This window comes from Giraffa tippelskirchi, chromosome 7, assembly GCF_054371585.1.
Source record: "Giraffa tippelskirchi isolate mGirTip1 chromosome 7, T2T-mGirTip1v1.2.pri, whole genome shotgun sequence".
NCBI classification, from domain to species: domain Eukaryota; kingdom Metazoa; phylum Chordata; class Mammalia; order Artiodactyla; family Giraffidae; genus Giraffa; species Giraffa tippelskirchi.
Window position 1 is genome coordinate 108,566,868 of NC_137281.1, and position 27,693 is coordinate 108,594,560.

The 27,693-nt window shown below is 38.8% G+C and overlaps 1 protein-coding gene across 13 annotated transcripts in view; it reads right to left on the minus strand.

The window, feature by feature from the left end:
- USP3 (ubiquitin specific peptidase 3) overlaps nucleotides 1-27,693 on the minus strand; it is a 156,623-nt gene that overhangs the window by 4,300 nt on the left and 124,630 nt on the right. For all 13 annotated transcript variants that reach the window (XM_081507469.1, XM_081507473.1, XM_081507477.1 and 10 more), the window contains 3 exons: nucleotides 4,885-5,003; nucleotides 3,564-3,677; nucleotides 3,361-3,428 (listed from right to left, as the gene is read on the minus strand). In XM_081507469.1, the coding sequence (XP_081363595.1) occupies nucleotides 3,361-3,428; nucleotides 3,564-3,677; nucleotides 4,885-5,003 (301 nt within the window). The remainder of the gene's footprint in view (nucleotides 1-3,360; nucleotides 3,429-3,563; nucleotides 3,678-4,884; nucleotides 5,004-27,693) is intronic.

Consider the following 27,693-nt stretch of genomic DNA (forward strand, 5'->3'; position numbering starts at 1 on the left):
TTTAAGTCCAAAGAAAAAACGAGCAAATGAGAATCAGACGTGTAGTGGACTTATCATTTATAACTGTGAATGGTGAAGTCAATAGAGCAATGTCTACAGAGTTCAGAGGGAAGAGGATTTTCAACATGGATAGTGGCTTGCCAAGTCTGAAGGTAAAACTAACATCCTCAAGCAGACCAGAAAAAGGTAGAAATATACCCCTAATACAGGCTTTCAAGGGAAAAAAGTAATCACGAATGTTATATAACAAAATAAGAAATGTACCTTTAATGCAGAAAACATGAAGTTTATTCTAAATAATACCTGTTTCCTTCCATTTAAATTATCAATTTTGGCCAAGGAAATCAGCAGTCTTTTGGAGTAACAACTACTCAGGATTTTGTGGACAACAGACTAGTTGTGAATGCTGGGCTCAAATGAACCTTTCTCCATTTTGCTTTCATGTGCCTTCTCTTCATGCTTTGCAACGTATCTCAGGAATACTCTTTCCCACCAACACTGAAGGAAAGTTCTACCAGTCACTCAGTCATGTGCAACTCTTTGCAACCCCATGAACTGCAGCACGCCAGGCTTCCCTGTCCTTCACTATCTCCTGGAGTTTGCTCAAACTCATGTCCATTAAGTCAGTGATGCCATCCAACCATCTCATCCTCTGTTGCCCCCTTCTCCTCTTGCCCTTGATCTTTCCCAGCATCAGGGTCTTTTCCAGTGAGTCAGTTCTTTGCATCAGGTGGCCAAAGTACTGGAGTTTCAGCTTCAGCATCAGTCATTCCAGTGAATATTCAGGGTTTATTTCCTTTAGGATTGACTGGTTTGATTTCCCTGCTGTCCAAGGGACTCCCAAGAGTCTTCTCCAGCACCACAGTTCAAAAGCATCAATTCTTTGATACTCAGCCTTGTTTATGGTCCAGCTTTCACATCTGTACATGACTACTGGAAAAACCATAGCTTTGACTACACCTTTAGCTTTTTTATAGCTATACCTATAGCTTTGACTAGACCTTTGTCGGCAAAGCGACGTCTCTGCTTTCTAATACATTGTCTAGGTTGATCACAGCTTTTCTTCCAAGGAGCAAGAATCTTTAAATTTCATTGCTGCAGTCACCATCTACAGTGATTATGGAGCCCAAGAAAATAAAGTCTGTCACTGTTTCCATTTTTTTCCCCATCTATCTGCCATGAAGTGATGGGACCAGATGCCATGATCTTCGTTTTTTGAATGTTGAGTTTTAAGCCAGCTTTTTCACTCTCCTCTTTCACCTTCAAGAGGCTCTTTAGTTCCTCTTCGCTTTCTGCCATAAGGGTGGTGTCATCTGTATATCTGAGGTTGTTGATATTTCTCCCGGCAATCTTGATTCCAGGCTGAGCTTCATCCAGCCCAGCATTTTGCATGATGTACTCTGCATACAAGTTAAATAAACAGGGTGACAGCTTACCAGCCTTGATGTACTCCTTTCCCAATTTTGAACCAGTCAGTTGTTCCAATGTACAGTTCTAACTGTTGCTTCTTGACCTGCATACAGGTTTCTCAGGAGGCAGGTAAGGTGATCTGGTATTCCCATCTCTTTAAGAATTTTCCACAGTTTGTTGTAATCCACACAGTCAAAGGCTTTAGTGTAGTCAATGAAGCAGTAGTAGATGTTTTTCTGGAATTCCCTTGCTTTCTCTATGATCCAAAGGATGTTGTCAATTTGATCTTTGGTTCCTCTGCCTTTTCCAAATCCAGCTTGTACATCTGGATAGTCTTGGTTCACGTATTGTTGAAGCTTAGCTTGAAGGATTTTGAGCATTATCCTGCTACCATGTGAAATGAGCACAATTGTGCAGTAGTTTGAATATTCTTTGGCATGGCTCTTCTTTGGGACTGGAATGAAAACTGACCTTTTCCAGTCCTGTGGCCATTGCTGAGTTTTCCAAATTTGCTGCCATACTGAGTGCAGCACTTTCACAGCATCATCTTTTAGGATTTGAAATAGCTCAGCTGGAATTCCATCATCTCCACTAGCTTTGTTCTTAGTAATGCTTCCTAAGGCCCACTTGACTTCACACTCTAGGATGCCTGGCTCTAGGTGAGTGATCACACCATTGTGGTTGTCCGGGTCATTAATACCTTTTTTGTACAGTTCTTTTGGGTATTCTTGCCACTTCTTCTTAATATCTTCTGCTTCTGTTAGGTCCATACTGTTTCTGTCCTTCATTGTGCCTATCTTTGCATGAAATATTCCCTTGGTATTTCTAATTTTCTTGAAGAAATCTCTAGTCTTTCCCATTCTATTGTTCTCCTCTATTTCTTTGTATTGCTCACATAAGAAGGCTTTCTTCTCTCTCCTTGCTATTCTTTGGAATTCTGCATTCAGGTAGGTATATCTTTCTCTTCTCCTTTGCCTTTTGCTTCTCTTCTTTTCTCAGCTATTGGTAAGGCCTCCTCAGACAACCATTTTTCCCTGTTGCATTTCTTTTTCTTGGGGTTGGTTTTGATCACTGTCTCCTGTACAATGATAGTTCTTCAGGCACTCTGTCATCTGGATCTAATCCCTTGAATCTATTTGTTACTTCCACTGTAATGGATTTGACTTAGGTCATACCTGAATGGCCTAGTAGTTCTCCCTACTTATTTCAGTTTAAGTCTGAATTTTGCAATAAGAAGCTCATGATCTGAGCCACAGTCAGCTCTCAGTCTTGTTTTTGCTGACTGTTTAGAGCTTCTCTATCTTCAGCTGCAAAGAATATAATCAATCTGATTTCAGGACTGACCATCTGGTGATGTCCATGTATAGAGTTGTCTCTTGTGTTGTTGGAAGAGGATGTTTGTATGACCAGAGTGTTCTCTTGACAAAACTGTTAGCCTTTGCTCTGGTTCATTTTGTACTCCAAAGCCAAACCTGACTGTTACTCCTGGTATCTCTTGACTTTCTACTTTTGCATTCCAGTCCCCCATGATGAAAAGGACACCTTCTTTTGGTGTTAGTTCTAGAAGGTCTTATATGTCTTCATAGAACCATTCAACTTCATCTTTTCCAGCATTAGTGGTTGGGACATAGACTTGAATTACTGTGATTTGAATGGTTTGCCTTGGAAACAAACCAAGACCATTCTGTCGTTTTTGAGATTGCACCCAAGTACTGCATCTTGGACTCTTTTGTTGACTATGAGGGCTATTCCATTTCTTCTAAGGGACTCTTGCCCACAGTAATACATATAATGATCATCTGAATTAAATTTGCCCATTCCTGTCCATTTTAGTGAATGAATCTGAATCTGTTGTAGAGGGAGCTGGGAGAGAGTTACTGAGAGTGGTACAAAATTGCAGGTCTTGACTGCACTATTCCCAATCCCAAGAGAGCCCGCTGGCATACTCACCCAGAGCCATGGTGCACAACCACAGCAGCGAGGTCATACAGGCAGTTCTCTGGGCCACTGTTCTCGGGCTACAGATCAGGGGAGAAGGTATCCCAGGAATGAGTTAGGAGCAGTGGTCAATGACATCAGCATCTCCCTACTTCAATGACCTCCACCCTCTCTCTGTGAAGACTTAATTTTAGTAACAAAGGTAATTACATTACCTCTAGTAAGTAGCATTTCATGTCTAGGCCTCGCAGGGGAAATTCTACATATGTATCAACTTTGTTTCTTAAATATGCTGTCCAATGAAATCTTTTCAAATGTAAGCATAGCACCTGGATGAGAGATAAAGACAAAAATTATAAACAAGCACTTAATTTACCTTTCAACCAAAATTAACTACTTGGTGGTACTAATATCTCTTAAATAATATTTTAGGCAGCCTATCAGTTTTTCTTTTGATTCTTGATAACAGTTTCTCCCATGAATACCTTTTTATGATACTGTGATTTATAATACTGTGTTTAGTCTTTGTCTCCTTTCCTGGCATAAGATCTTAAAAGCCTTGAAATTTCCTAAGTGAAGAGAGCCACACAGTTATCTTTTGTTATGTTAGTGAGGTATGGGGGCTTGTTGCCAAGAGAAACAATCAAGAAATGAGAGAATTAGAACTTTCAGTCCTACCTCCCTGACCCCCAAGAGGGGAGAGGGATTGGAGGGTGAACAATCAGCAGTGGCCAGTGATTTAATCAGTCATGTCTGTGTAATGAAGCCCAAAGGACAAGGTTTGGAGCGCTTCCAGGTTGGGGACCATAGCTCTTCCACGTGCCACCACACAAGGCCCCAAATTCCATGAGGACAGAAACTCCTTTGTTCAGGACTTTGCCCTTTGCATCTCTTCATCTGGTTGTTGATTTGTATCCTTTAACATCCTTTGTCATGAATTGATAATCTGGTGAGCAAACAGGTTTCCTGGGATCTGTGAGCTGCTGTAGCAAATTAATGGGACCCAAGAAGGGACAAGGGTCATGGGGACCTCTGATTTCTACCTAGTCGGTCACAAGTAGGAGTAACAATGGGGACACGTGACTGGTGTCTGAAGTCAAGGAAGGAGTCATAGGAACCCTCAATTTATAGTTTGTCCCTTCAGAAGCCTAAGCCCAAAGTAACAGCCTGGGCTTGCGATGGTGTCTGATGTGGAGAGCGATCCTATGGGACTGAGTCCCCCCACCCTGTGGAATCGGATGCTCTCTCTGAGTAGATAGTGTCAGAATGGAGTTGAATTGTATGTAGGACACCCACGGTGTGAGAGAACTGCTTGGTGGTGGTGTGGTGGGGAAACCCCACCCGTCACACTCTGTAAATAGTGATCAGGACATATTTACTTATGAATTCATAAAGAGCTTAGTTTTATTGAAAAACCTAGAGACTAATGCAGAACAGATTATGTAAGTATAAAGTTAGAAAAATAATTTGTCTTCCAACCAATCATAAGCATTTTTTTCCTCAAAACTGCATTATAATTTGAAATACAACACTTACCTTGGGTAGTTTTTGAATCCAAAACTTTTTAGTGGACTTTTGTTTCTTCTTGCACTTGTGGCACATATATAACTCTGTCTCATCAAGTTCTTCTAAGTCAGTAAAACTGCGAAGACAATCTAAAACCAAATTGATTTTGGCAGCATTAAAAGAGGATGCCTTTTATAGAGGCAGTGTACTGTAGGAAAAAAAAAAGACTATGAACTTTGAAAGTGAACAATTCAGGTTCAGATCTCAGCTTTATTAGCTATGTGACCTTAGAAGAGTCAGCTTTTCTCTTGCAAAATGAAGTGAAGTGAAGCTCAGTCATGTCCGACTCTTTGCTGAAACGGAGACCCTCAAAAAAGTCTACATTGAAGAACTGTTGTGAGGAAGAGAAGTAACATGTATAATGTGCCTGGCATCATGTCTAACATCTGGTGATGATCAGCTCATGACAGATGATATTATTGTAGTTGGGTTTACTATTATTAGTGAAAGAATTAATCTGAATAATTCTGACAAATATGGTTCCCTAATGAAATCAAGGTTCAAACAGCAGTTTTCTCTCAATGTCTTACATAACAAAAGGCAGAACCCCAAGATCATAAAAAAGTCAAATTTAGATCAGATGTTTCACAGTCAGAATTTATTCAAAAATAAACATAGATTACAAAAGGCTGCAGCACTGACCTTCCTACAGTATCGCCAATGAATCCTTTGTTTCACACTCTATTCAAAATCCTGTGGGATGAACCACAGGTATATCTTTTCCTTTCAAAGATTTTAACTGTGTGATCTGGGGTTTAGTAAACTTTGGCCCCAAGCCAAATCCAGCCACCTGATTTTATAAATAAAGCCTGGAATATAATCACACCTACTCATTTATATACTCTGGCTGCTTTTACACTACAGACCTGAGCAGCTGTGACACAGACTTTATTTGCTGAAAAGCCTAAAATAATTACCATCTGGCCCTTTATAGAAAAAGTTTGCTGAATTCTGGCACAATTAGTAATATATTCAGAAGTCCATATAAAATGAATGCATTGTTCTGTGAGAATATACAATTTTTTTAGAGAAAAATATGAATGCCTTTGTATCCACCACTCTGGTAAGGATATGGACTGTCTAGTACTCGAGGAGCCAGAGTTTATGTGAATGGCATCCCCTACAGTTGTAGAGGGGCTGGCCAGCCCTGTTCAGAGCTTCCTAGGTGCCTCTTCCCAATCAGCTCCCCCCCACCCCAGAAGTACTCACTATCCTGACTTTTGTTCAATCATTTCTTGGCTTGTCTTTATAGATCATATTTAATGCCCTTATGCATCTTTAAACAATATGATGCTTGGTTTGAGAAGTTGGTTGGGTCGCAAGCACAAACAGCATATAAGGAAAGGCAACACTGTACTCAAGAGTCTTCAGGTCACAGTCAACCTTGGCATTAGAGAGAGTGTAAGGAAGAGCCCCTTCAGGGAAGTTAGTGGGACAAGGTCTAGCAGGGTTTATGAGTGGGCCAGATTCTACACAGACCAACACGTGTCCAGAGGGCCCAGGTGCTTTTTTTTTTTTAAGCATACTTTTTAAAACCATAATATACCATCAGTTTCAAGTGTATAATATGCTTCAGTATTTGTATATATTGTGAAATGATCACAATAAATCTAGTTACCATTAGTCACCATAAGTTACAAATTTGTTTCTTCTGACGAGAGCTTGTAAGATTTATTCATAGTGACTTCCAAATATGCAATGAAGTATTAACTGTAGTTAGCATGCTATTCATTACATCCCCGTGACTTACAAGTGTAAAATTGTACTTTTTGACTCCCTTTACCCATTTTACCGATTTTACCCCTGATCCTGGCACCCGCCAATCTGTTACCCTTATCTATGAACTTATTTTTGTTTTTTAAATTCCGTTAAGTGAGGTCATATGGCATCTGTGTTTCTCTGACTTACTTCACGTAGCATAGTACCCTCAAGATCCATCCATGTTGTCCCAACAAATGGCAAGATTTCTTTTTCATGACTGAATTACATTCCATTGTGCATGTGAGTGAGTATGAGAGTGTGTGTGTGTGTTATCACATTTTCTTTACCCATTCATCCATCACTGGACACCGTACCTTGGCTATTGTAAATGCTGCTACAATGAACATGAAGGTGTATATATCTTTTGAAATTAGTGCTTTTGTTTTCTTTGGACAAATACCCAGGAGTGGAGTTGCTAGATCATATGGTAGTTCTATTTGTAATTTTTTGAGGAACCTCCATACTGTTTTCTGTAGTGGCTACACCAATTTACAATCCCACTAACAGTGAATGAGGGTTGCCTTTTCTCCACATCCTCCTCAACACTTGTTAGTTGTTGTCTTCTTGATGACTGCCATTCTTATAGGTGTGAGGTGGTATTTCATTGTGGTCTTGATTTTTATTTCCCTGATCATTAATGATGTTGAGCATCTTTTCATATACCTGTTGGCCCTCTGTATGTCTTTGGAAAAATGTCTATTCAGATCTGCTCATTTCTTACAGCTGACTCCAATTATATGCAGATACTTTTTAGTAGCAAATGCTACAATACTATATGGTCTGTGGTTGGTTGAACCCATAAAGCAGAACTGTGTATATGAAGGGCTGACTATAAAAAACACATGAACTAACCCCCTCATTGTTTAAGGCTTGACTATCATCAGGTTTTTTTTCTGCTATAGAGTTGTGCAAAATTTTTTTAATATATTTTAGATATTAACTCCTTATCGGATATATGATGCAAATTCAGTAGGTTGCCTTTTCATTTTGTTGATGATTTCCTTTGATTTACAGAAGCTTTTTACTTTAATGTGGTCCCACTTGTTTATTTTTCATTTTGCTGCCTTTGCTTTTGCAGTCAGATCCAAAATATCATCACCAAGACTCATGTCAAGGAACTGACGGCATATGTTTTCTTCCAGGGATTTTAGGGCTCAGGTCTTAACGTTCAATTCTTTAATCCATTGTGAGTTAACTGGTGTGTAAGTTAGTGGTCCCGTTTCATTCTTTTACATATGGCTGTCCGGTTTTCCAAACACCATTTATTGAAGAGACCGTCCTTTCTCCATTGTGTATTCTTGGCTCTGTTGTCATAAATTAACTGACCCATGTATATATGATTTATTTCTGGGTTCTCTATTCTGTTCCATTGACCTAATGTCTGTTTTTGTGTGAATACTGTACTGTTTTGATGACTGTAGCTTTGAATTATAGTTTGAAGTCAGGGAGCATAATACTTTCAGCTTTTTCTTTTCTCTCAAGAGTGCTTTGGCTATTTGGGGTTGTTTGTGGTTCCACACAAATCTTAGAATTATTTGTTCTAGTTCTGTGAATGATGCTACTGGTATTTTTATAGGAATTGCATTGACTCTATAGATTGCCTTGGGTAGTATGGCCATTTTAACCATCGACTCTTCCTATCTGTGAGCACAGTATATCTTTCCATTTGTTTGTGTCATCTTCAAATTCTTTTATTAATGTCTTATAGTTTTCCAAGTACATGTCTTTTACATCCTTGGTTGGATTTATTTCTAAGTATTTTATTCCACTGGATCCAATTGTAAATGGGATTGATTTCTTTTTTAAAAAAGATTTATTTATTTTTGGCTGTGCTGGGTCTTCATTGCCACACATGGACTTTATCTAGTTGCAGTGAGCAGGGACTCTCTCTAGTTGCAGTGCATGGGCTTCTCATTTGCAGTGGCTTCTCTTGTGGAGCAGGCACTCTAAGGCACCGAGGCTTCAGTAGTTTTGGCTCCTGGGATCTAAGGCATAGGCTTAGTAGTTGTGGCCCACAGGCTTAGTTGCTTCGCAGCATGTGGGATCTTCCCAGATCAGGGATCAAGCCCAGGTCTCCTGCATTGGCAGGTGGAGTCTTTACCAGTGAGCCACCAGGGAAGCCCCGGGATTGTTTTCTTAATTTCTGCGAGTTCAATATTAACATACTATGGAAATACAACAGATTTTTGTATATTGATTTTGTATCCTGCATCTTTACTGAATTTGCTTTATTCTAACAGGTTTTTGTTTTTTTTTTAATGGAGTCTTTGGGATTTTCTATATATATAACATGTCATCTGCAAACAGTGGCAGTTTTACATCTTTGTTTCTGATCTGAATGCCCTTTCTTTCTTGCCTAACTGCTATGGCTAGGTCTCCCAATACTGTATTGAACAAAAGTGTTATAAGGGAACATTCTTATCTTGTCCCTCATCTTAGAAGAAGCGATTTCAGCTTTGCGCCACTGAATATGTTAGCTGTGGACCTGGCAAGTGTGCATGCATGCTACGCCACTTCAGCTGTGTCTGCCTCTCTGTGACCCTATGAACTGTAGCCCGCCAGGCTCCTCTGTCCATGGGGATTCTCCAGGCAAGAATACTGGAGTGCATTGCCATGCTCTCCTCCAGGGGGTCTTCCCAACCCAGGGATCGAACCCACATCTCTTCTATCTCCTGCATTAGCAGGAGGGTTCTTTACCACTAGTGCCACCTGGAAAAACCAGACCTGATATATATGACTTTGATTATGTTGAGGTATATTCCTTCTATACCCACTTTAAGAGTTTTTACCAAAAATGGATGTTCAATTTTCTCAATTTTTTTCATCTATAGAAATGATATGATTTTTATCCTTCATTTTGTAAATGTGGTAAATCACTTTGATCAACTTTGCAGATGTTGAACCATCTTTGCATCCCTGAAATAAATCCTACATGATCATGGTATATGATACTTTCAATGTATTATTGAATCATGTATCCTAGTATTTTTTGAGGTTTTCTGTGTTTTTGTTCATCAGGGATATTGGCCCCTAATATTCTTTTCTTGTGTCCTTGTGTGATTTTTGGCATCAGGTAAAGCTGGCTTTGTAAAATGAGTTTGTAAATGTTCCTTTCTCTCCTGTTTATTGGAAGAGTTTGAGAAGGATTGTATTCTTTGAATGTTTAGTTGAATTCACCAGTGAAGCTGTCTGGTCCTGGATGCTGTTTGTTGGGAGGCTTTGATTACTGATTCAGTTTCCTTACTAGTAATTGGTCTGTTGAGATTTCTGTTTCTTCAAAATTCAGTCTTGGAAGGTTTTATGTTTCTAGGAATTTATCCATTTCATCTGTATTGTCCAGTCTGTTGTCATACAATTGTTCTTCGTGGTCTCTTATCCTTTGCATAGCTGTGGTATTGGCTGTAATATCTCCTTTTTCATTTCTGATTTTTATCTATTTGAGTTCTTTTTTTAAAACTGTTTTTAATATGTCCTTTATTTATTTATTTACTTACTTGATCATGCCACACAGCATGCAGGATCTTAGTTCCCTGGCCAAATATTGAGCCCATGCCCCCTGTAGTGGAAGCACAGAGTCCTAACCACTGGACTGCCAGGGAATTCCCAGTCCTCTGTCTTTTTTGCTTGGTAAATCACAGCTAAAGGCTTAGCAGTTTAGTTTATCTTTTCAAAGAATCAGCATTTAGTTTTACTGATCTTTTCTATTGTGTTTTTTTGTCTCTATTTCATTTATTTCTGCTCTGATCTTTGTTATTTCCTTCCTTCTAGTAACTCTGGATTTCATTTTTTGTTCTTTTTCTAGTCCCTTGAGATATAAAGCTATGTTATTCTTTTCTTGTTTCTTGAGGGTAGGCATTTATTGCTATGAGCTTCCCCCTTAACGAGCTTCTCAGATGGAGCAGTGGTAGAGAATCTACCTACCAATGCAGGAGACATAGGAGACATGAGTTCGATCCCTGGGTTGGGAAAATCCCCCAGAGAAGCAAACAGCAACCCACTCCGGTATTCTCGCCTGGGAAATCCCATGGATAGAGAAGCCCGGCAGGCTACAGTCCATAGGGTCACAGAGAGTCGGACATGGCTGAGCATACATGCACAGTCCCTCTTAGAACTGCCTTTGCTGCATCCTATGAATCTGGTATGTTGTAGTTCCTTTTTCATTTGTCTGAAGGTATTGTATGATTTCTCTTTTGATTTCTTCTTTGACCTACCAGTTGTTCAGTAGCAAGTGGTTTTCATCTTCACATCTGTCACTTTTCCAACTTTCTTCTTGTAGTTGACTTCTGTTTTCATTCCATCATGGATGTGAAAGATGTTTGATAGCATTTCAGCCTTATGAAATTTATTAAGACTTATTTAGCAAAATTCCTAGTGGTCCAGTGGTTAGGAAGCCACACTTTCAATTCTAAGGACCCAGGTTTGATATCTGGTCCAGAACTAAGATCCCACACGCCATGTGATGTGGTGCAAAAAAAAACAAAACAAAAACTTGTTTTGTGGCCAAAAATGTGATTTACCTGGGGAATATTCCTTGTGCACTTAGGAATATGTATTCTATTGCTTTTGTATGGAATGTTGTATGTATGACTGTTACATTTATGTGATCTAATGTATCATCTAAAGCCAGTGTTTCCTTATGGATTTTTTTGTCTGGACAATCTATGCATTGATGTAATTGGGGCATTCAAGTCTCCACTATTTATTGTATTGCTATTTCTCACTTTAAGTCTGTTAATATTTGTGTTATATAGTTATGTGCTCCTGTGTTGGGTGCCTAAATATTTACAAATGTCACATCCTCTTGTTGGGTTGACCCCTTTGTCATTATATAACACCCATCTTTGTCTCTTTTTACAGTCTTTTGTTTTAAAATCCATTTCGTCTGATACGCCTACCCTGGCTTCCCTTTGTTTTCCATTTGCATGGAATATATTTTTCTTTCCTTCTACTTTCCCTCTGTGTCCTTATTATCTGGAGTGAGTCTCTTCTAGACAGCATATAAATGGGTCTTGTTTTTTTTTTAACCCATTCAGCTGCTCTGTCTCTTGACTGGAGAACTCAGTACATTTACATTTAATTACTGACATAGTTAACCATAATTATGGATGGGTACGTGCCAATTACTATTTTCTTTCTTGTTTCTGGCTGTTTTATAGTTCCCCTCTGTTCTCCTCTTGCTCTCTTCCTTTGTGGTTTGATGCCTTTCTTGAGTGGGACGCTTAAATTTCTTTCTCATCTTTTGTGTATTTACTATAGGTTTTTACTTTGTGGTTACCAGGAGGCTTACATATACCCTCCTGTTGAAAGTTGAAAGAGTTACAACTTTATAACCATCTATTTTAAGTTGATAATAAGTTAAAACACATTCTAAATTTCTTCCTGCCCACATTTTACTTGTCACATCCTTTTATATTGTGTATCCCTTAACTAATTATTGCAGTTGTAGTTATTTTTACTACTTGTCTTTTAATCTTCAAACTAGTTTTATAAGTGATTAATCTACTACTTTTACTATATATTTACCTTTGACAGATTTACACTTTTGTATGTTTTTGTAATTAGTGCCCCTTATTTTCATCCTAAAGAAGTTTCTTTAACACTTCTTATAAAGTCAGTTTAGTGGTGATGAACTCCTTTAGCTTTTGCCTGTCTGGAAAACTCTATCTTGCCTTCAATTCTGAGTGATAAATATGCCAGGTATAATGTTCTTGATAGAATTTCTTTTCTTTCAGCACTTTGAATATATTGTGTTACTCCCTTCTGGCCTGCAAAGTGTCTGCTGAAAAATTAAGATTCTCTCCTTGTTTTTCACTTTCGACATTTTAATGTGTCTTGGTGAATTACTTTGGGTTCAGTATTTTTGGAACTCCCTGGGCTTCCTGGATCTGGATGTCAGTTTTCTTTCCCGGATTAGGGGCATTTTCAGCAATTATGTCTTCAAATTTAAGTTTTCCCCTTCCTCTCTCTCTACTCCTTCTGGCACTTCTGTAATGCAAATGTCCTGTGACTTCGATACTTAGTACTTGTATTTTCTATCTCTTTGTTGAAGTCCTGTTTGTTCACCCATTCTTCCCCTGAGATGGGTGAGCATCTTTATGACAATTATTTTGAACTCTATCAGGTCAACTACTTATCTGTTTAATTAAGGTTTCTTTTTTTTTTTTTAATGAGGCTTTATCTTGTTCTTTCATTTGGACCACAGTCCCTTTGCTTGACTCTATGCATTAGATACAAGAGCCAACTCCCCAGTCTTGAAGGAGCGGATTTTGTGTAGGAGATGAACCTTACTGCTTAACCATGCTCTAACTGTGGGCTGTCTCGCAAAGCTTTCTGATTGTCTAAACAGCTGCCTATTTTATTGTTAACAGTTCTCAGTAGTTGAAGGTATGCCAAGACCTGTCATTTTCCCAAAGGGAAGAATCTCAGGCAGCAGATTTTAAAGTATGCAAATGTATACAGTTCTATGAGATCTGGAGGTGTCCCTCCCACCAGAGTCCGAAAAATTGGGGTCCAGATGAGGGTATAAACTTCTTTTCTGGAAGATACTAGTGATCTATGAGATGGCCTTCCTGGCCTATGTTTTCTGAGAGGACCTCTGTAAGCCCCTAGATGTATGTCAAACCAGAACCCTGCCCCTCAAGCCAAAGCTCTAGGATAGGGAGATTGGCCTCTTTCACAGGAAGTCTTGAGTGTGTTTTAGTTGGCTGGCTGAGCAGTGCCCTGGGGCTGAGGGGGGGGGGTGCCTACACTGTTAACAGTCCTGTGTGACTGAGGAACTCAACCCCTCTCCCCTGGCCTCTGGAGACAGGCAATCAAGGGGCATCCCCTAGGCTGCAGCCACAAAAAAAGGAGCAGCAGACGTGTGTAAAAGCTCCCCTCCAGGAGATACTGGAGCTGTGGAGCATGGCAGAAGACCTCACTCATTGTCCAAAATCTCTGGAAGGGATTATCGTGAGCCTTAGATGTGTGTTTAATTAGACGCCTACCCTTCAGGCTGCAGCTGTGATGATGTGCTAATAGGCTTCTTTCAAAGAAAGGCTGAGCTCCTAGTCTGTGGCTTCTTGTTGCGCCTAGAGGGGAATGGCTGTTTAAGAGCTATTGCTCCATTGGTTACAGTCCTGTGGGACCTGTGAGCATGACCCCTGCTGGCCACCAGAGTTGAGTGACCCCTGAAAACAGCTACAAAAATCCGAGGGTCAGACAAGGGTGTAAGCCTCTTGCTGGAAGATACTGGTGAGCTAGGGCAAGGCCGAAGGTGAGCACAAAGGTGGTGTCCACTGGCCTCCATTCCCTGAGAGCAACTCTGTCGGCCCCTAGGACTGTACCAGATTGGAAGCCTGCCCCTCAGGCCAAGGCTCCTGCACAAGCAGTCTCAAGACTGGGTGTATTTCACTCTGTGTTTCTGTTTCTGTGCAATGCTGTGGGGATGGCAGTTGGCCAAGAACTGTCTCTCCACTGTTAACAGTCGCACAGGGCCCAGGAATGCATGCCAGGTGATCAAGGGGCATCCCTGGGTGGGAGCTGACACATGTAAAAGCTCCCCTCCAGGAGATGTTGGTGCTCTGGAGTGTGGTAGAGGAAAGCCTAAAGATGGTGCCTGCTGGCTGGGGCAAAGCAGAAAAGGAGTATGAAGATGGCACCCACCAAAACAAACAAACAAACAAACAAAAACACATACAAGACACGGCATCTGCAGGTTTTACCAAGGCAGAAGAAGAGCATGAAGGTGGCATCCTCCAGCCTCCATCCCTAGAGGGTGTCCCAGCAGGCCCCTGCCTCTCAGGCTGATGCTTTAAGATCAGCAGATAAGCCTCAGATGCAAGTCTTGGTGCTTTTCAAATGGCTGCTTCAGTGTGGAGCCCTAAGATGAGAGCCTGTGCATGAGCCCTTTAAGAGCCACTTCCAAGTCTAGAGGGTCTGGTGGATGCAAGCCCTGCTAGTGTTCAAAGCTAGGTATTTCGAGGCCTCACCTCTCAGGTGCAGGTCTTACAAGTTGGGGTGCCTGGTGTGGGTTTCAAACCCTTCCCCCCTTAGAGAGAAGCTCTGGGTGAGGGCTTATGGTGAGATTAGGTCTCAGCCTCTCCTACCCACTACAATCTGCTTTCTTTCTTACTTGCGCAACGTGCAGGAGTCTGTTAGTTTTTAGGGTTTTTTCAAAGCAAATTGTCCCATACGTAGCTGGAGATTCGTGCATCCATGGAAGGAAGGAAGCTCAGGATCTTTCTATGTCACCGTCTTGAGTTGGAACCCTCCCCCATGCATTCTTTTTTCTTTTAAACTGAAGTATAGTTGATTCAGTTTTGTATCTATATATTCTTTTTAAAAATACTTTTCCATTATGGTTTATCATAGGATATTGAATATATAGTTCTCTGTGCTATACATTAGGACCTTATTGTTTACCAATTCTGTATATAATAGCTTTATATCTGATAACCCCAACCTCCCACTCCATCCTTCCCCCCACTTTCTCCCCCTTGGCAGCCACAAGTCTGTTCTCTGGGAGTCTGTTTCTGTTTCATAGATAGGTTCATTTGTGTCATATTTTAGATTCTACATGAGTGATACCATATAGCATTTGTCTTTCTCTTTCTGGCTTACTTCACTTAAAATGATCTCATCTATGTCACTGCAAATGGCATTATTTCATTCATTTTTATGTCTGGGTGGTATTCCATTGTGTATATGTACCACATCTTCCTTTTCCATTCATCTCTCAATGACCCTTTAGGTTGTTGCCACATCTTTGCTACTGTGAACAGTGCTGCTATGAACAGGGGTGCATGGATCTTTTTGGATTAGAGTTTTGTCTGGATATATGTCCATGCGTGGGATTGCTGGACCATATGGCAATTCTGTTTTTAGTTTTCTGAGAATACTCCACACTATTTTCCATAGTGGCTACACCAACTTACATTCCCAACAGTATAGGAGGATTATTCCCTTTTCTCCATACCTTCTCCAGCATTTGTTATTTGTAGGGTTTCTAATGATGGCCATTCTGACCAGTGTGAGGTGGTACCTTACTGTAGTTTTGATTTGCATTTCTCTAATAATTAGTAATGTCGAGTATCTTTCCATGTGCCTGTTGGCCATTTGTATTTCTTCTTCGGAGAAATGTCTATTTACGCTGTCTGCCCATTTTTCTGTTGAATTGGTTTTTGTTGTTGAGTTGTATCAACTGTCTGTATATTTTGGAGATTAATCCTTGTCAGTCACATTGTTTGGAAATATTTTCTCCCATTCTGTAGATTGTCTTTTCATTTTGTTTCTAGTTTATTTTGCTGTGCAAAAGTTTGTAAGTTTGATTGGGTCCCATTTGTTTATATTTGTTTTCATTTCTATTGTCTTGGAAGATGTACAATTAGAATCCTCATGGTTTTCTATGGCGGGAATGTAAAATAGTACAGCCACTGTGGAAAACAGTCTGACAGTACCTCAAAAAATTAAAGAATTACCATATGATCTAGCAGTTCTACTCCTAGGTATACTCTCAGAAGAACTGAACACAGGGACTCAAACAGATATTTGTACACTTATGTTTTCAGCAATATTTTTCATAACAGCCAAAAGGTAAAAGCAACCCAAGTTTACATCAACAGATTAATGGATAAACAAAATGTCATATATATGTACAATGGAGTATTAGCTTTAAAAAGGAGAGCAGTTCTGATATGTGCCACAGTAACGATCAACCTTGAAAACATCATGCCAAGTGAAATACACCAGTCACAGAAGGATAATAGTATGATTCATGGAAAGTAGAACAGAGGTACCAGGGCTTGGGAGAGAGGAATGGGGAGTTATTGTTTAATTGGTACATTTTCTGTTTGGGGTGATTTTAAAAGTTCTGGAAATAGTGGTGATGGTTGCATAATATTGTGAATTTACTGGCTGCTGCTGAATTGCACACCTAAAAATTATTAACGTGGTAAATATTATGTATATTTTACCAGAGCATTAAAAAAAAGCTTTTAAAAAAAAATAAATGAAAATCAGTATCTGCCTAAAACTTTCATGAACAAATTGAGTAGGCAAGAATGATGACTCTGAGATGCCTGATTACTCAGCTTCTCTATCCCATATTAACCAGGTGCTTTTATGATTTGCTAGCAAGACACCATTCTCTAGGTCTCCCCAGCCACACAACACTGAGAAAGAAAACAACTTGATGGTGGGGAAGCATTTTTCCCCTATATTTAACCTGCACTGAACCACTTTCCTGTACGGAAGCATGCAGTTGTTCAGAGGGAGATACTAGTGACTTCATAGGTAGGCATTGTGAAAGTCTCCTTAGGATAATTATTTAGAAGCTCTAATTTCAGGAATTTGATACCCTTATAAATGTGGAGATTAGTGAAAGAATGTATCAGTATTTCACAGCAACTCATTTGCATTTTTGAGACCAAAATGTAAAACGCGTAGGTTTTCCGAACTGCCCTCTGGTTTTTTCTCCTTGCCACACTGGTGGGCGCCTCTGCAGCCACAGTGAAGCCCTCCCTCCACGGGGAGGCCGAGCCCACTTCCCACTCGCACACCCTCGAGCCTCCTCTGCACCTGGTCTCAGCCCTGCATCACCTGCTCCTTTTCTGAAAACAGAGCCCCTCCCTCCAGCAACCGTCCGGTCCTTATCTTCTCCCTGACATAATTTCAACCTCCCCCAGCATCTTTTGGCTTTCCAACATTTTCTTCCTCTGTGTTTTTATTCCTCCTGAATTTTTGAGAGGCTTAAACTTACGGGGTAACCAACAAGGAAGTGGTCCCACGGCCAACTTATGCACAAAATAGTACAGAGTTCCCTCCATTTCAAGTGAGGCCATACGTGATATACCGAAATGAAACAGAAGACATGAAATGCCCATTAGACAATTCAACACAAGCTGAGCCTAGTGTATACAACACTCAGTTTTGAAAAGAGTGACCCAGTTGCTTCTAGGAGCCCTCTCTGTGTTCTCTCAACTCTCCCGGGAACTGCCACAGCAAGCCCACACCTGCGGCTAAACCCAGACGATGCTCAGCAGACTGCTGTGCCAGAGGCAGCCTCTAGGGAGTTTCAATAAATGGCACTATAAATCCTCGCTGGGTTTGTAGAGAACTACTCCTACTACCATAGTCATCTTCCTATGAATTTTAGAAAGCTTCTTTTGCTCACCTGGAAAATTAAGGCCTGTTTGTCAAGGTTTCTATTGGTTAAAAAGTGACAACTCACAATCATTCTACAGCTTCAACTGCTGCCTTTTTATAAAGATTTTTAAATGAGATTTTAAAATATTCATAACCACGGTATTTCCAGATTATAAGGGAAGTTTGCTTTCCTTTTTGGTGCTCTTTTGAATTTTCCCCCAATTTTACAATAAACATACAAAGACTTCTTTATTTGAAACATCTCCTTGACATTCACATATTTGACAACTGCTTTGATATCTTAACTATATGAAAAGTCTGAAGGACCCTGAAATGTATTCCATTTTAATATTTTGCAGCAGCATGAGTGTGAATTTCACCTCGGAGCTCATATGTAGATGTCACATGGTCGCTGGCCAGTCTACGAGGCATCCAACACACCTCAGCCAAGTTTTGTTGTTCTCTACTTACCTTCACTAAGGATCTGAGGAAACTAGTTAACTTTTCATTTGTACTTCATTGCATTTCATGAGGAAAAGTGTGTGTGTGTGTGTCTGTGTCTGTGTGTGGCATGGTGGCTTCTGAAACTCCTAAGATTCTTAAAGGTTTCAGGGCATAATATGTCACAGTGTCAGTCTAACGAATTATATCAACTGTTTAAGGGGACTTTCCCGGTGGTCCAGTGGTTAAGACTCTGCCTTCCAATACAGGGGGTGCAGGTTTGATCCCTGGTTAAGGAGCCGAGATCCGACACGCTGCAGGGTACAGCCAAAAATTTAAATATAAGACTTGTAAAAAAAAGAAATGTTTAAAAAAAGACCTGTTAAATAGTATCCTCTAGAGAGCAGAAAATAAAACTAGCTTGTTAAAGTTACTGAATCACTTTATGTACCACATAAATCTAACAGAGCAGTAATTTGGAAGTATGCATAAATAACCCACATTTTGTTTTATTCCCCCAAAGCAAAAAATGAAAGTGATACAATAAATTAAAAAAATATAAAAGAGATGAAAAATAGTCCCAGTTCCATTTCTTTCTGAATCCCACTGCCCACTAAGATAATTACTGTGAACAAGTGTACACTGCTCTAGAATTTTAGTGCACATATTTTTAAAAATCTTATACAAATGGCAGAATTCATGGCATAGTTCTATAATACATACTTCCATAGATAGTGTTTGACTCTACAGTATTCTGTAGCTTTCTTTCTGTGGCCTAGCTATTGATCAGTTGTAGGATCAACAACTCTAGGATCGAGCTGTATGATCAGCTGTTGATCCTAACACCAATATATGAGTGCCCTCTTTAGGAAACTTTCACTAATAATGCATATAATCTGTCTTTATCATCTTGACCAATTTTGCTTTACTTACACTTACTTGAATATAATTGAGACTTAGTATTTTTCCTGATGTTAAACTGACCATGTGCATTTCTTTCTCTTTTTTTTGAAATTTATTTTTGACCGCACTGGGTCTTTGTTGCTGTGTGGGCTTGTCTAGTTGTAGCACGCAGGCCTCTCATTGTGGTGGCTTCTGTTTTTGCGGAGTACGAGCTCCAGAGTGCAGGCTCAGTACTTGTGGTGCCCAGGCTTAGCTGCCCCGTGGAATGTGGTATCGTCCCAGACCAGGGATCGAACCCGTGTCCCAAGTACTGGCAGGAAGATTTTTAACTACTGGACCATCAGGGAAGTCTTGCATTTCTTTCTTATTCATGTATTTGCCCAAGTACTTTTATATATATATATATATATGTTACAAGTATTAGTTTCAAATCTATTAACTCCTTTTCCACTTTGCTTATGGCATCTTTTACCATTATACTGTTAAATTTATTAATTTATAGCCTTGATGATATACTTAGAAAGCTCTCTCCTACAATTCAATCATAAAGATGTTTTCTTATGATGTCCTTTTTTATTTTTCACACTAAATCTCGAGGCCTCAAGTTAATTTGGGAAAACATGTACATTAGGAATGAAATTAATGTTTCCCAATAAATTTTCACTTATACAATTTATTGACTAATTTCTTATTTTCTCCACTAATTTGAAGTGTCTTCTTTGCCATATAGTAAATTCCCATATACATATTTTCTAAACCTGTACCTGTTAAATTAGTGCCTCTAGGACACTACTTACATTATCTCTGTCCTGCTCCATTATTTTTGTTTTAAAACTTTTTAGTTCCTCTTAAGAATATCTGCTTGTAGAAGAAATTCTGAACTAATCAGAATTTTGGGAGTCATTTGGGGGGAAACTGACATCTCTACCATATTGGGCCTTCCCATCCAAGAATATGACACAGCTGTTTATTCTGGCCTTTTCTGTCCTTCTATAAAGTTTTACAATTTTTTCATCTTGCATATTTCTCAAATTTATCTTTAAGTACTTTAGAGTTTTTGAATACGACTGTGAATAGGCTATTTTGCTACGCATAAGAAGGTTAATTTTTTTTTTTTGCCTGTTTTCTATTTGGCCACCTTACTAAACTTTTTGGCTCCAGATTAAGAACTTATTTATAAAATTAATACCTGTGCTTATTTTTTCTAAGTTGAGTGCTAGAAAAAGCAGTCTCCTGCCCAGTCCTATATTCTAGAGATAGCTAGTGTTAAACATTCTTTCATAATTTCCAACTGATTCTTTTGAAATGTTCCAGGTATGTAAGAATCTAGTCTTTCCTCTTTATTACTTATTCTAATTTCTCTTCCTTATCTGCTGCCTTGTCTCACAGCAGCAGTTCTCCTGGCTGATTCCTGACAGTAATGGAAAGTCATTGGTGCTTCACTATTAACTGGATGATCACTGATAGCTTTCAATGGATAATCTTCAACAGGTTAAGAACATATTTATTCCTATAATAAAAGGGCTTTTTCTGCTTTTAATCAGTAATGAATTTGGAATTTTACCAAAACCTATTTGGGCATTTTGATTTTTCTTCTCCCAATAAGTTATACTTTCTAATATTAAATCAGTCTTGCATTATTGGACTAAATCCTACTTGATCTCTCTATATATATTGTTTCAGGACAGTCCTGGATTCTACTCGCTCACATTTTATTTAGGATTCTTTGATTTACAGTATTAGTAATATTAAACTACATTTTCTTTCCTTTTGGATGATATTTTTGTTACGATCTACATCTGAGGTTATTTTAGCCTCTCATAATATACACCCTTTCAATTACGTGATTTCAAATGTCAGTCGTGTTTCTCACCATTACTGTTCCTTTTTAAATGAAAACTAACCTGGCAACCGACTCCAGTATTCTTGCCTGGAGAATTCCATGGACAGAGAAGCCCGGCAGGCTATAGTCCATGGGGTTGCAAAGAGTCGGACACCACTGAGCATGACTAACAACATTAACAATTACAAATCCAAAAGCACAAAAGCAAAATACTAGCCAAGTAGACTTTTAAGCATGTAAAAGCAATAGTTTTACACATTTCCATTCCCGTTTAATAAACAAATGTGTATCACTCAACTAAAACTAATCACACTATGAACCATCCAAGAAAAAATAGTGCCCTTAATTGATATTAACAGCAAAGAGAAAGAGAACCACACCCTATCATATATTTTTTAAAGCTAACAGTAAGGTTATTATTTATTTATTATTAAAGTATAGCTGATTAACAATATTGTCTTAGTTTCAGGTGTACAGCAAAGTGATTCAGTTATAGATACATATATTTTTTTTTCAGATTCTTTTCCCTTATAGGTTATTACAAAATACTGAGTATAGTGTGCCACACAGTAGGTCCTTGGTGGTGATCTATTTTATATATAATAGTGTGTATCTGTTAATCCCAAACTCCTCATTTATCCCTCTCCCTACTTTCCCCTTTAGTAAGCATAAGTTTGTCTTCTATGTATTTGACTCTACTTCTGATTTGTATTTAGTATTTTTTTTATTCCACATATAAGTGATATATGGTATTTGTCTTTCTCTGTCTGACTTACGTCACCTAGTATAATGATCTCTAGGTCCGTCCATGTTCCTGCAAATAGCATTATTTCATTTCATTTTTATGGCTTAATAATATTCCATTGTATATATATACACACTACATCTTCTTTATCGATTCTTCTAACAGTGGACATCTAGGTTGCTCCCATGTCTTGGCTATTGTAAACTGTGCTGCAGTGAACACTGGGGTGCATGTATATTTTCAAATTATGGTTTTCTCTGGATATATGTACAGGAGTGGGGCTGCCAGATCATCTATATGGTAGTTCTATTTTTAGTTTAAGGAACCTCCATACTGTTCTCCACAGTAGCTGCACCAATTTATATTCTCACCAAAAGTGTAAGAGGGATCCCTTTTCTCCACACACTCTCTCTAGCATTTATTGTTTGTAGACTTTTTGATGATGGCCATTCTGACTGGTGTGAAGTAATACCTCTTGTTTTGGTTTGTAGTTCTCTTATAATTAGTGATGTTGAGCATATTTTCATGTGCATTTTGGCCATCTGTATGTCTGTTTTGGAGAAATGTCTGTTTAGATTTACTGCAAAGTTTTTGATTGGGTTGTTTGGTGTTTTGTTATTGAGCTACATGAGCTATTTATATACTTTGGAGATTAGTCCCTTGTCGGTAGCTTCATTTGCAAATATTTTCTCCTATTCTGTGGGTTGTTTTTTTGATTTGTTTGTTTACGGTTTTCTTTGCTATGCAAAAGCTTTTAAGTTTAATTAGGTACCATTTGTTTTTGTTTTTATTTTCATTATTGTAGGAGGTGGATCCAAAAAGATACTGTTTCAGTTTATGCCAGAGAGTGTTCTGTCTGTGTTTTCCTCTTAAGAGTTTTATAATATCAAATCCTACATTTAGGTCATTAATCCATTTTATTTTTGTGTGTAATGTTAGAAAATGTTCTAGTTGCATTCTTTTACATGTAGCTAGCTGTCGTTTTCTCAGCATCACTAATTGAACAGATTGTCTTTTCTCCATTGTATAGTCTTGCCTCCTTTGTCACTGATTAGTTGACCAGACGTCTGTGGGTTTATCTCTGGACTTCCTATCTTGTTCCAAGTGATCTATATTTGTTTTTGTGTCAGTACCATACTATTTTGATTACTGTAGTTGAGGTGCAGTCTGAAGTCAGGGAACCTGATTCCTCCAGCTCTGTTTTTTTCCTTTCTCAAGACTGCTTTGGCTATCCAGAGTCTTTTGTATTTGCATACAAACTGTAAACTTTTTTTGTTCTAGTTCTGTGAAAAATGCTATTGGTTATTTGATACAGATTGCACTGAATCTGTTCATTGCTTTGGGTAGTAGAGTCGTTTTTATATTGATTCTTACAATACAAGAACATGGTGTATCTCTCTGTCTGTGTCATCTTTGATTTCTTTCATCAGTATCTTATAGTTTTCTGAGTACAGATCTTTTGCCTCCTTAGGCAGGTTTATTCCTAGATATTTTGTTCTTTTTGATGTGACAGTACATGGGATTGTTTCCTTAATTTCTCTTTCTGACCTTTCATTGTTAGTATACAGAAATGCCAGAAATTAATGTGTATTAATTTTGTATCTTACAACTTGACCAGATTCACTGATTAGCTCTAGTAGTTTTCTGGTAATGTCTTTAGGATTTCCTATGTATGGTATTATATCATATCATCTCAAAACAGACACTTCTTTTGGAGCCATTTTTTTTTTCTTCTGATTGCTGTGGCTTAAGACTTCCAAAACTATGTTGAATAAAAGTGGTGAGAGTGGACATCCTTGTCTTGTTCCTGATCTTAGAGGAAATCTTTTCAGCTTTTCACTGTTGAGTGTAATGTTAGCTGTGGGTTTGTTGTATATAGCCTTTATTATGTTGATGTAGGTTTGCTCTATGCCCACTTTCTGGAGAGCTGTATTTTTTTAATCATAAATGGATGTTAAAACTTTATCAAAGGTTTTTTCTGAATCTATTGAGATGATCATAGGGTTTTTATTCTTCAATGCGTTAATGTGGCATATCACACTGATTTGCAGATAACTGAAAACTCATTGTATCCCTGGCTAAATCCCACTTGATCATGGTTTGTGATCCTTTTAATGTATTATTGGATTCAGTTTGCTAGTATTTTGTTGAGAATTTTTGCATCTGTGTTCATTAGTGATAGTGGCCTGTAATTTTCTTTTTTGTAGTATCTTTATCTGGTTTTGGCATCAGGGTGATTGTGGCTTTTTTGATTGAGATTAGCAGTGGCTCCTTACTCTTTAATATTTTGTAATAGTTTCAGAAGAATAGATATTAAGTCTTCTCTAAGTGTTTGACAGAATTCACCCGTGAAGCCATCTGGTCCTGGACTTTTGTTTGTTGGAAGTTTTTAAATCACAGTGTCACTTTTAGTACTTAGGATAGGTCTGTTCACATTCCTTCTGGTTTAGTCTTAGAAGTTTCTAAGAATATGTCCATTTCTGCCAAGCTGTCTATTTCATTGGCATATAGTTGCTTATAGTACTCTCTTATGATCCTTTGTATTTCTGTGATGTCCACTGTAACTTAGTTTTTCATTTCTAATTTTATTGATTTGAGCCCTCTCCCTTTCTTTTCCTCAATGTGTCCAGTAAAGGTTAATCAAAGAACCAGCTTTTAGTTTCACTGACCTTTTCTACTGTTTTCATTGTCTCCATTTATTTCTGCTCCGATCTTTATGATTTCTTCTAACTTTGAGTTTTGTTTTTCTTTCTCTAGTTGCTTTAGCTGTAAGATTTGGCTGTTTGAGATTTTTCTTGTTTTCTGAAGTAAGATTGTCTTACTATAAACTTCGTTCTTAAAATTGCTTTTTCTGTGTCCCCTAGGTTTTGTATTCTGGTGTCTATTTGGTCTAATGTGTCATTTAAGGCCTGTGTTTCCTTATTGATTTTCTGTCTGGATCTGTCCATCGATGTAAGTGGGGTGTTAAAGTCCCCCACTATTGTTGTGTTACTGTCAATTTCTCCTTTTATGACTGTTAGGAGTTCCTCAATGTGTAAGACAAATGCTATGCTGGGTGCATATTTACAATTGTTATATCTTCTTGGATTAATCTTGATTATTTTGTACTGTTCTTTTTTGTCTGGTAACATTTTTTATTTTAAAGTCGATTTTGCCTGATATGAGTATTGCTATTCCAGCCTTCTTTGATTTTCATTTGTATGGAATACATTTCTCCATCCCCTTTCAGTTTGTATGTGTCCTGAAGTGGGTCTCTTGAGGACAGCATATATGTGTATGTGTCTTGTTTCTATATCCATTCAGCCAATCTGTGTCTTCTGAATGAAGCATTTAATCTATTTACATTTAAGGTAATCATCAATATATATGTTCTTAAGGCCATTTTGTTAACTGTTTTGGATTTGTTTTTGTAGGTCTTTTTTCTTCCCTTCCCTTGTGATCTGATGAGTATCTTTAGTGTTGGGTTTGTATTACTTTTTCTTTTTGTGAGCATGTATCTCTTACAGGGTTTTGGCTTGCAATTATCATGAGGTTTATATATAGCAGTCTATATATGTATGTACAAGATTAAGTTGCCAGTCTCTTAATTTCAAATGCATTTGTACTCTCCTCACCATTGCTGGTCTTGATATTATATTAGTGTGTGATTGATTTCCTACTTTTACTGTTTGGTTGCCTTTACCAGTGAACTTTCCCATTAGTAATTTTCTCATTTTTAGTTGTGGCCTTACTTTTCTGTCTAGGAAAGTTCCTTTCCTATTTGTTGTAAAGATGATTTGGGTGTGCTGAGTTCTTTTAGCTTTTGCTTGTCTGTAAAGCTTTTGATTTCTCTGTCAAAGCTAAGCAAGAGCCTTGCTGGGTAGAGTATTCTTGGTTGTATGTTTTTCCCTTTCATCACTTTAAATATATCATGCCACTCCCTTCTGGCCTACAGAATTTCTGCTTTAAAAAAATCAGCTGATAACCAGACAGGAATTCCCTAGTTGCTTTTAATATTTTCTCTTTAATTTTTGTCAATTTGATTAATGTGTGTCTTAATGTGTTCCTTATCGGGTTTATCCTGTAGGGGACTCTCCGCACTTCTTGGACTTGAGTGTGTGTTTCCTTTCCTTAGGGAATTTTTTGGCTATTATCTCTTCAAATACTTTCTCAGGTCCTTTATTCTCCTCTGGGATCCCTATAATGCAAACATTGGTACATTTAATGTTGTCCCAGAAGTCTCTTGGACTGTCCACATTTCTTTTCATTCTTTGCTCTAAATCACTGCTTTGGAACAGAATTAAGAAAAATCTGGTGTCCAGCTCACTTTTTCATCTGCCCCATTTATTCTACTATCGATTCCATCTACTGTATTTTTCATTTCAGTTGTTGTTCATCCCTGTTCTTTAAAGCATCAAGCTCTTTACTGTATCTCCTCAGTCTATGCCTCCATTCTTTTCCTGAGATCTTGGATCATCTTTACTATTATTACTCTGAATTTTTCTTCAAGGAGATTGCCTATCTTCATTTGGCTTAGTTGTTCTTGGGTTTTATCTTGTTCCTTCATCTAGAACATATTTCTCTGCCATCTCATTGTATCTAATTTTGTGCATCTGTTGTCTCTATTTTCCAAGCTACAGGACTATAATTCTCCTTGGTTCTGGTGCCTTCCCCCGGTGGGTGAGTTTGGTCCAGGGGCTGGTACTTGCTCACTGGTGGGTAGAGCTGGGTTTTGTCCCTCTGATAGGCAGGCCTGTCTCAAGTGATACGTTTATAGGTGGCTGTTGGGTGGAGCCAGGTGCCACAATGGCCGCCTCTGGGAGAGCTCATACTGATGAGCCTTCCCTGGGGCGTTCACTACCACTGTCCTTGCCCCTACAGTGAGCCACAGCTGACCCCGCCTCCCCAGGACCCCCTCTTAAGACCCACAGGCAGGTCTAGCCCATGCGCCTATGGAGTCACTGCTTTGCCCTGGGTCCCAGGGCATGTGAAACCTCGTGTGCACCCTCCAAGAGTGGAGGCTCTTGTTCCCCCCAGTCCTGTGGAGCTCCTACAGTCAAGCCTGACTGGTTTTCAAAGCCAAATGCTCTGGAGGCTCTTTCTCCTGATTCCAGACCCCCAGGCTGGGGAGCCTGATGTGGGGCTCAGAACTCTCACTTCTATGGGAAAGTTCTGTGATATGATTATTTTCCAGTTTGTGGGTCACCCTCCCACCAGATATGGTAGTTGATTATAAAACAGAAGCATTCCTACCCTTTCACTGTGACTTCTTTGTCTTTGGGTGTAGACTATCTTTTTGGGTGGGTTTGAGTCTTTTTTTGTCAATGGCTATTCAGCAATTAGTTGTGTTTTTGTGAGAGGAGGTGAGTTCATGTCCTACTCCACCATCTTGTCTCCTGCCTCCTGCTCATTCTTAAGCAGAAGTTGAGCCCTGACTCACAGGCAGATGTCTTTGATGGTTCATCATGAAAGATTATGTCACTGTGTGCTGCTGTTTCTCTATTGCACAATTCGGTTACCTTATGAAAGTTTCTGAAATAAGGTGCTTTTTCGTCTTGAAATTTTTCTAGCCTTCTGGGTCCTTTACACCTTCTTGAAAATTACCAGCATCATCTGAAAATCTCGTTTTGTTGTGTTTCACAGATACTGCATGGTTTAGAAATTCTGAAGCTGACAGTAAGCTCTTCTAATACAAATCAAAAGTCTAAGGATTCAAAGGAAAGTCAGTGAGAAGACAGCAAACATGTTTCTGGGCCCCCTGATGCTAATACCAACCTGCATCAGATTTCAGTGAGTCTATGCCAAGAAAAATACTATTTGGGATGTGAGGCAAATGCAACTTGTCACTTTTATTGTTTGTAGATAAGTACAGCTTATAACCACCTGTGTAACCTGTATCAGACACTCTCCTGGATGGTCTCCAGAAAGAAAAATCTCTCAGTATTAGAGCATTCTGGGATAAGTTTAAGTGAAATGTTATAGG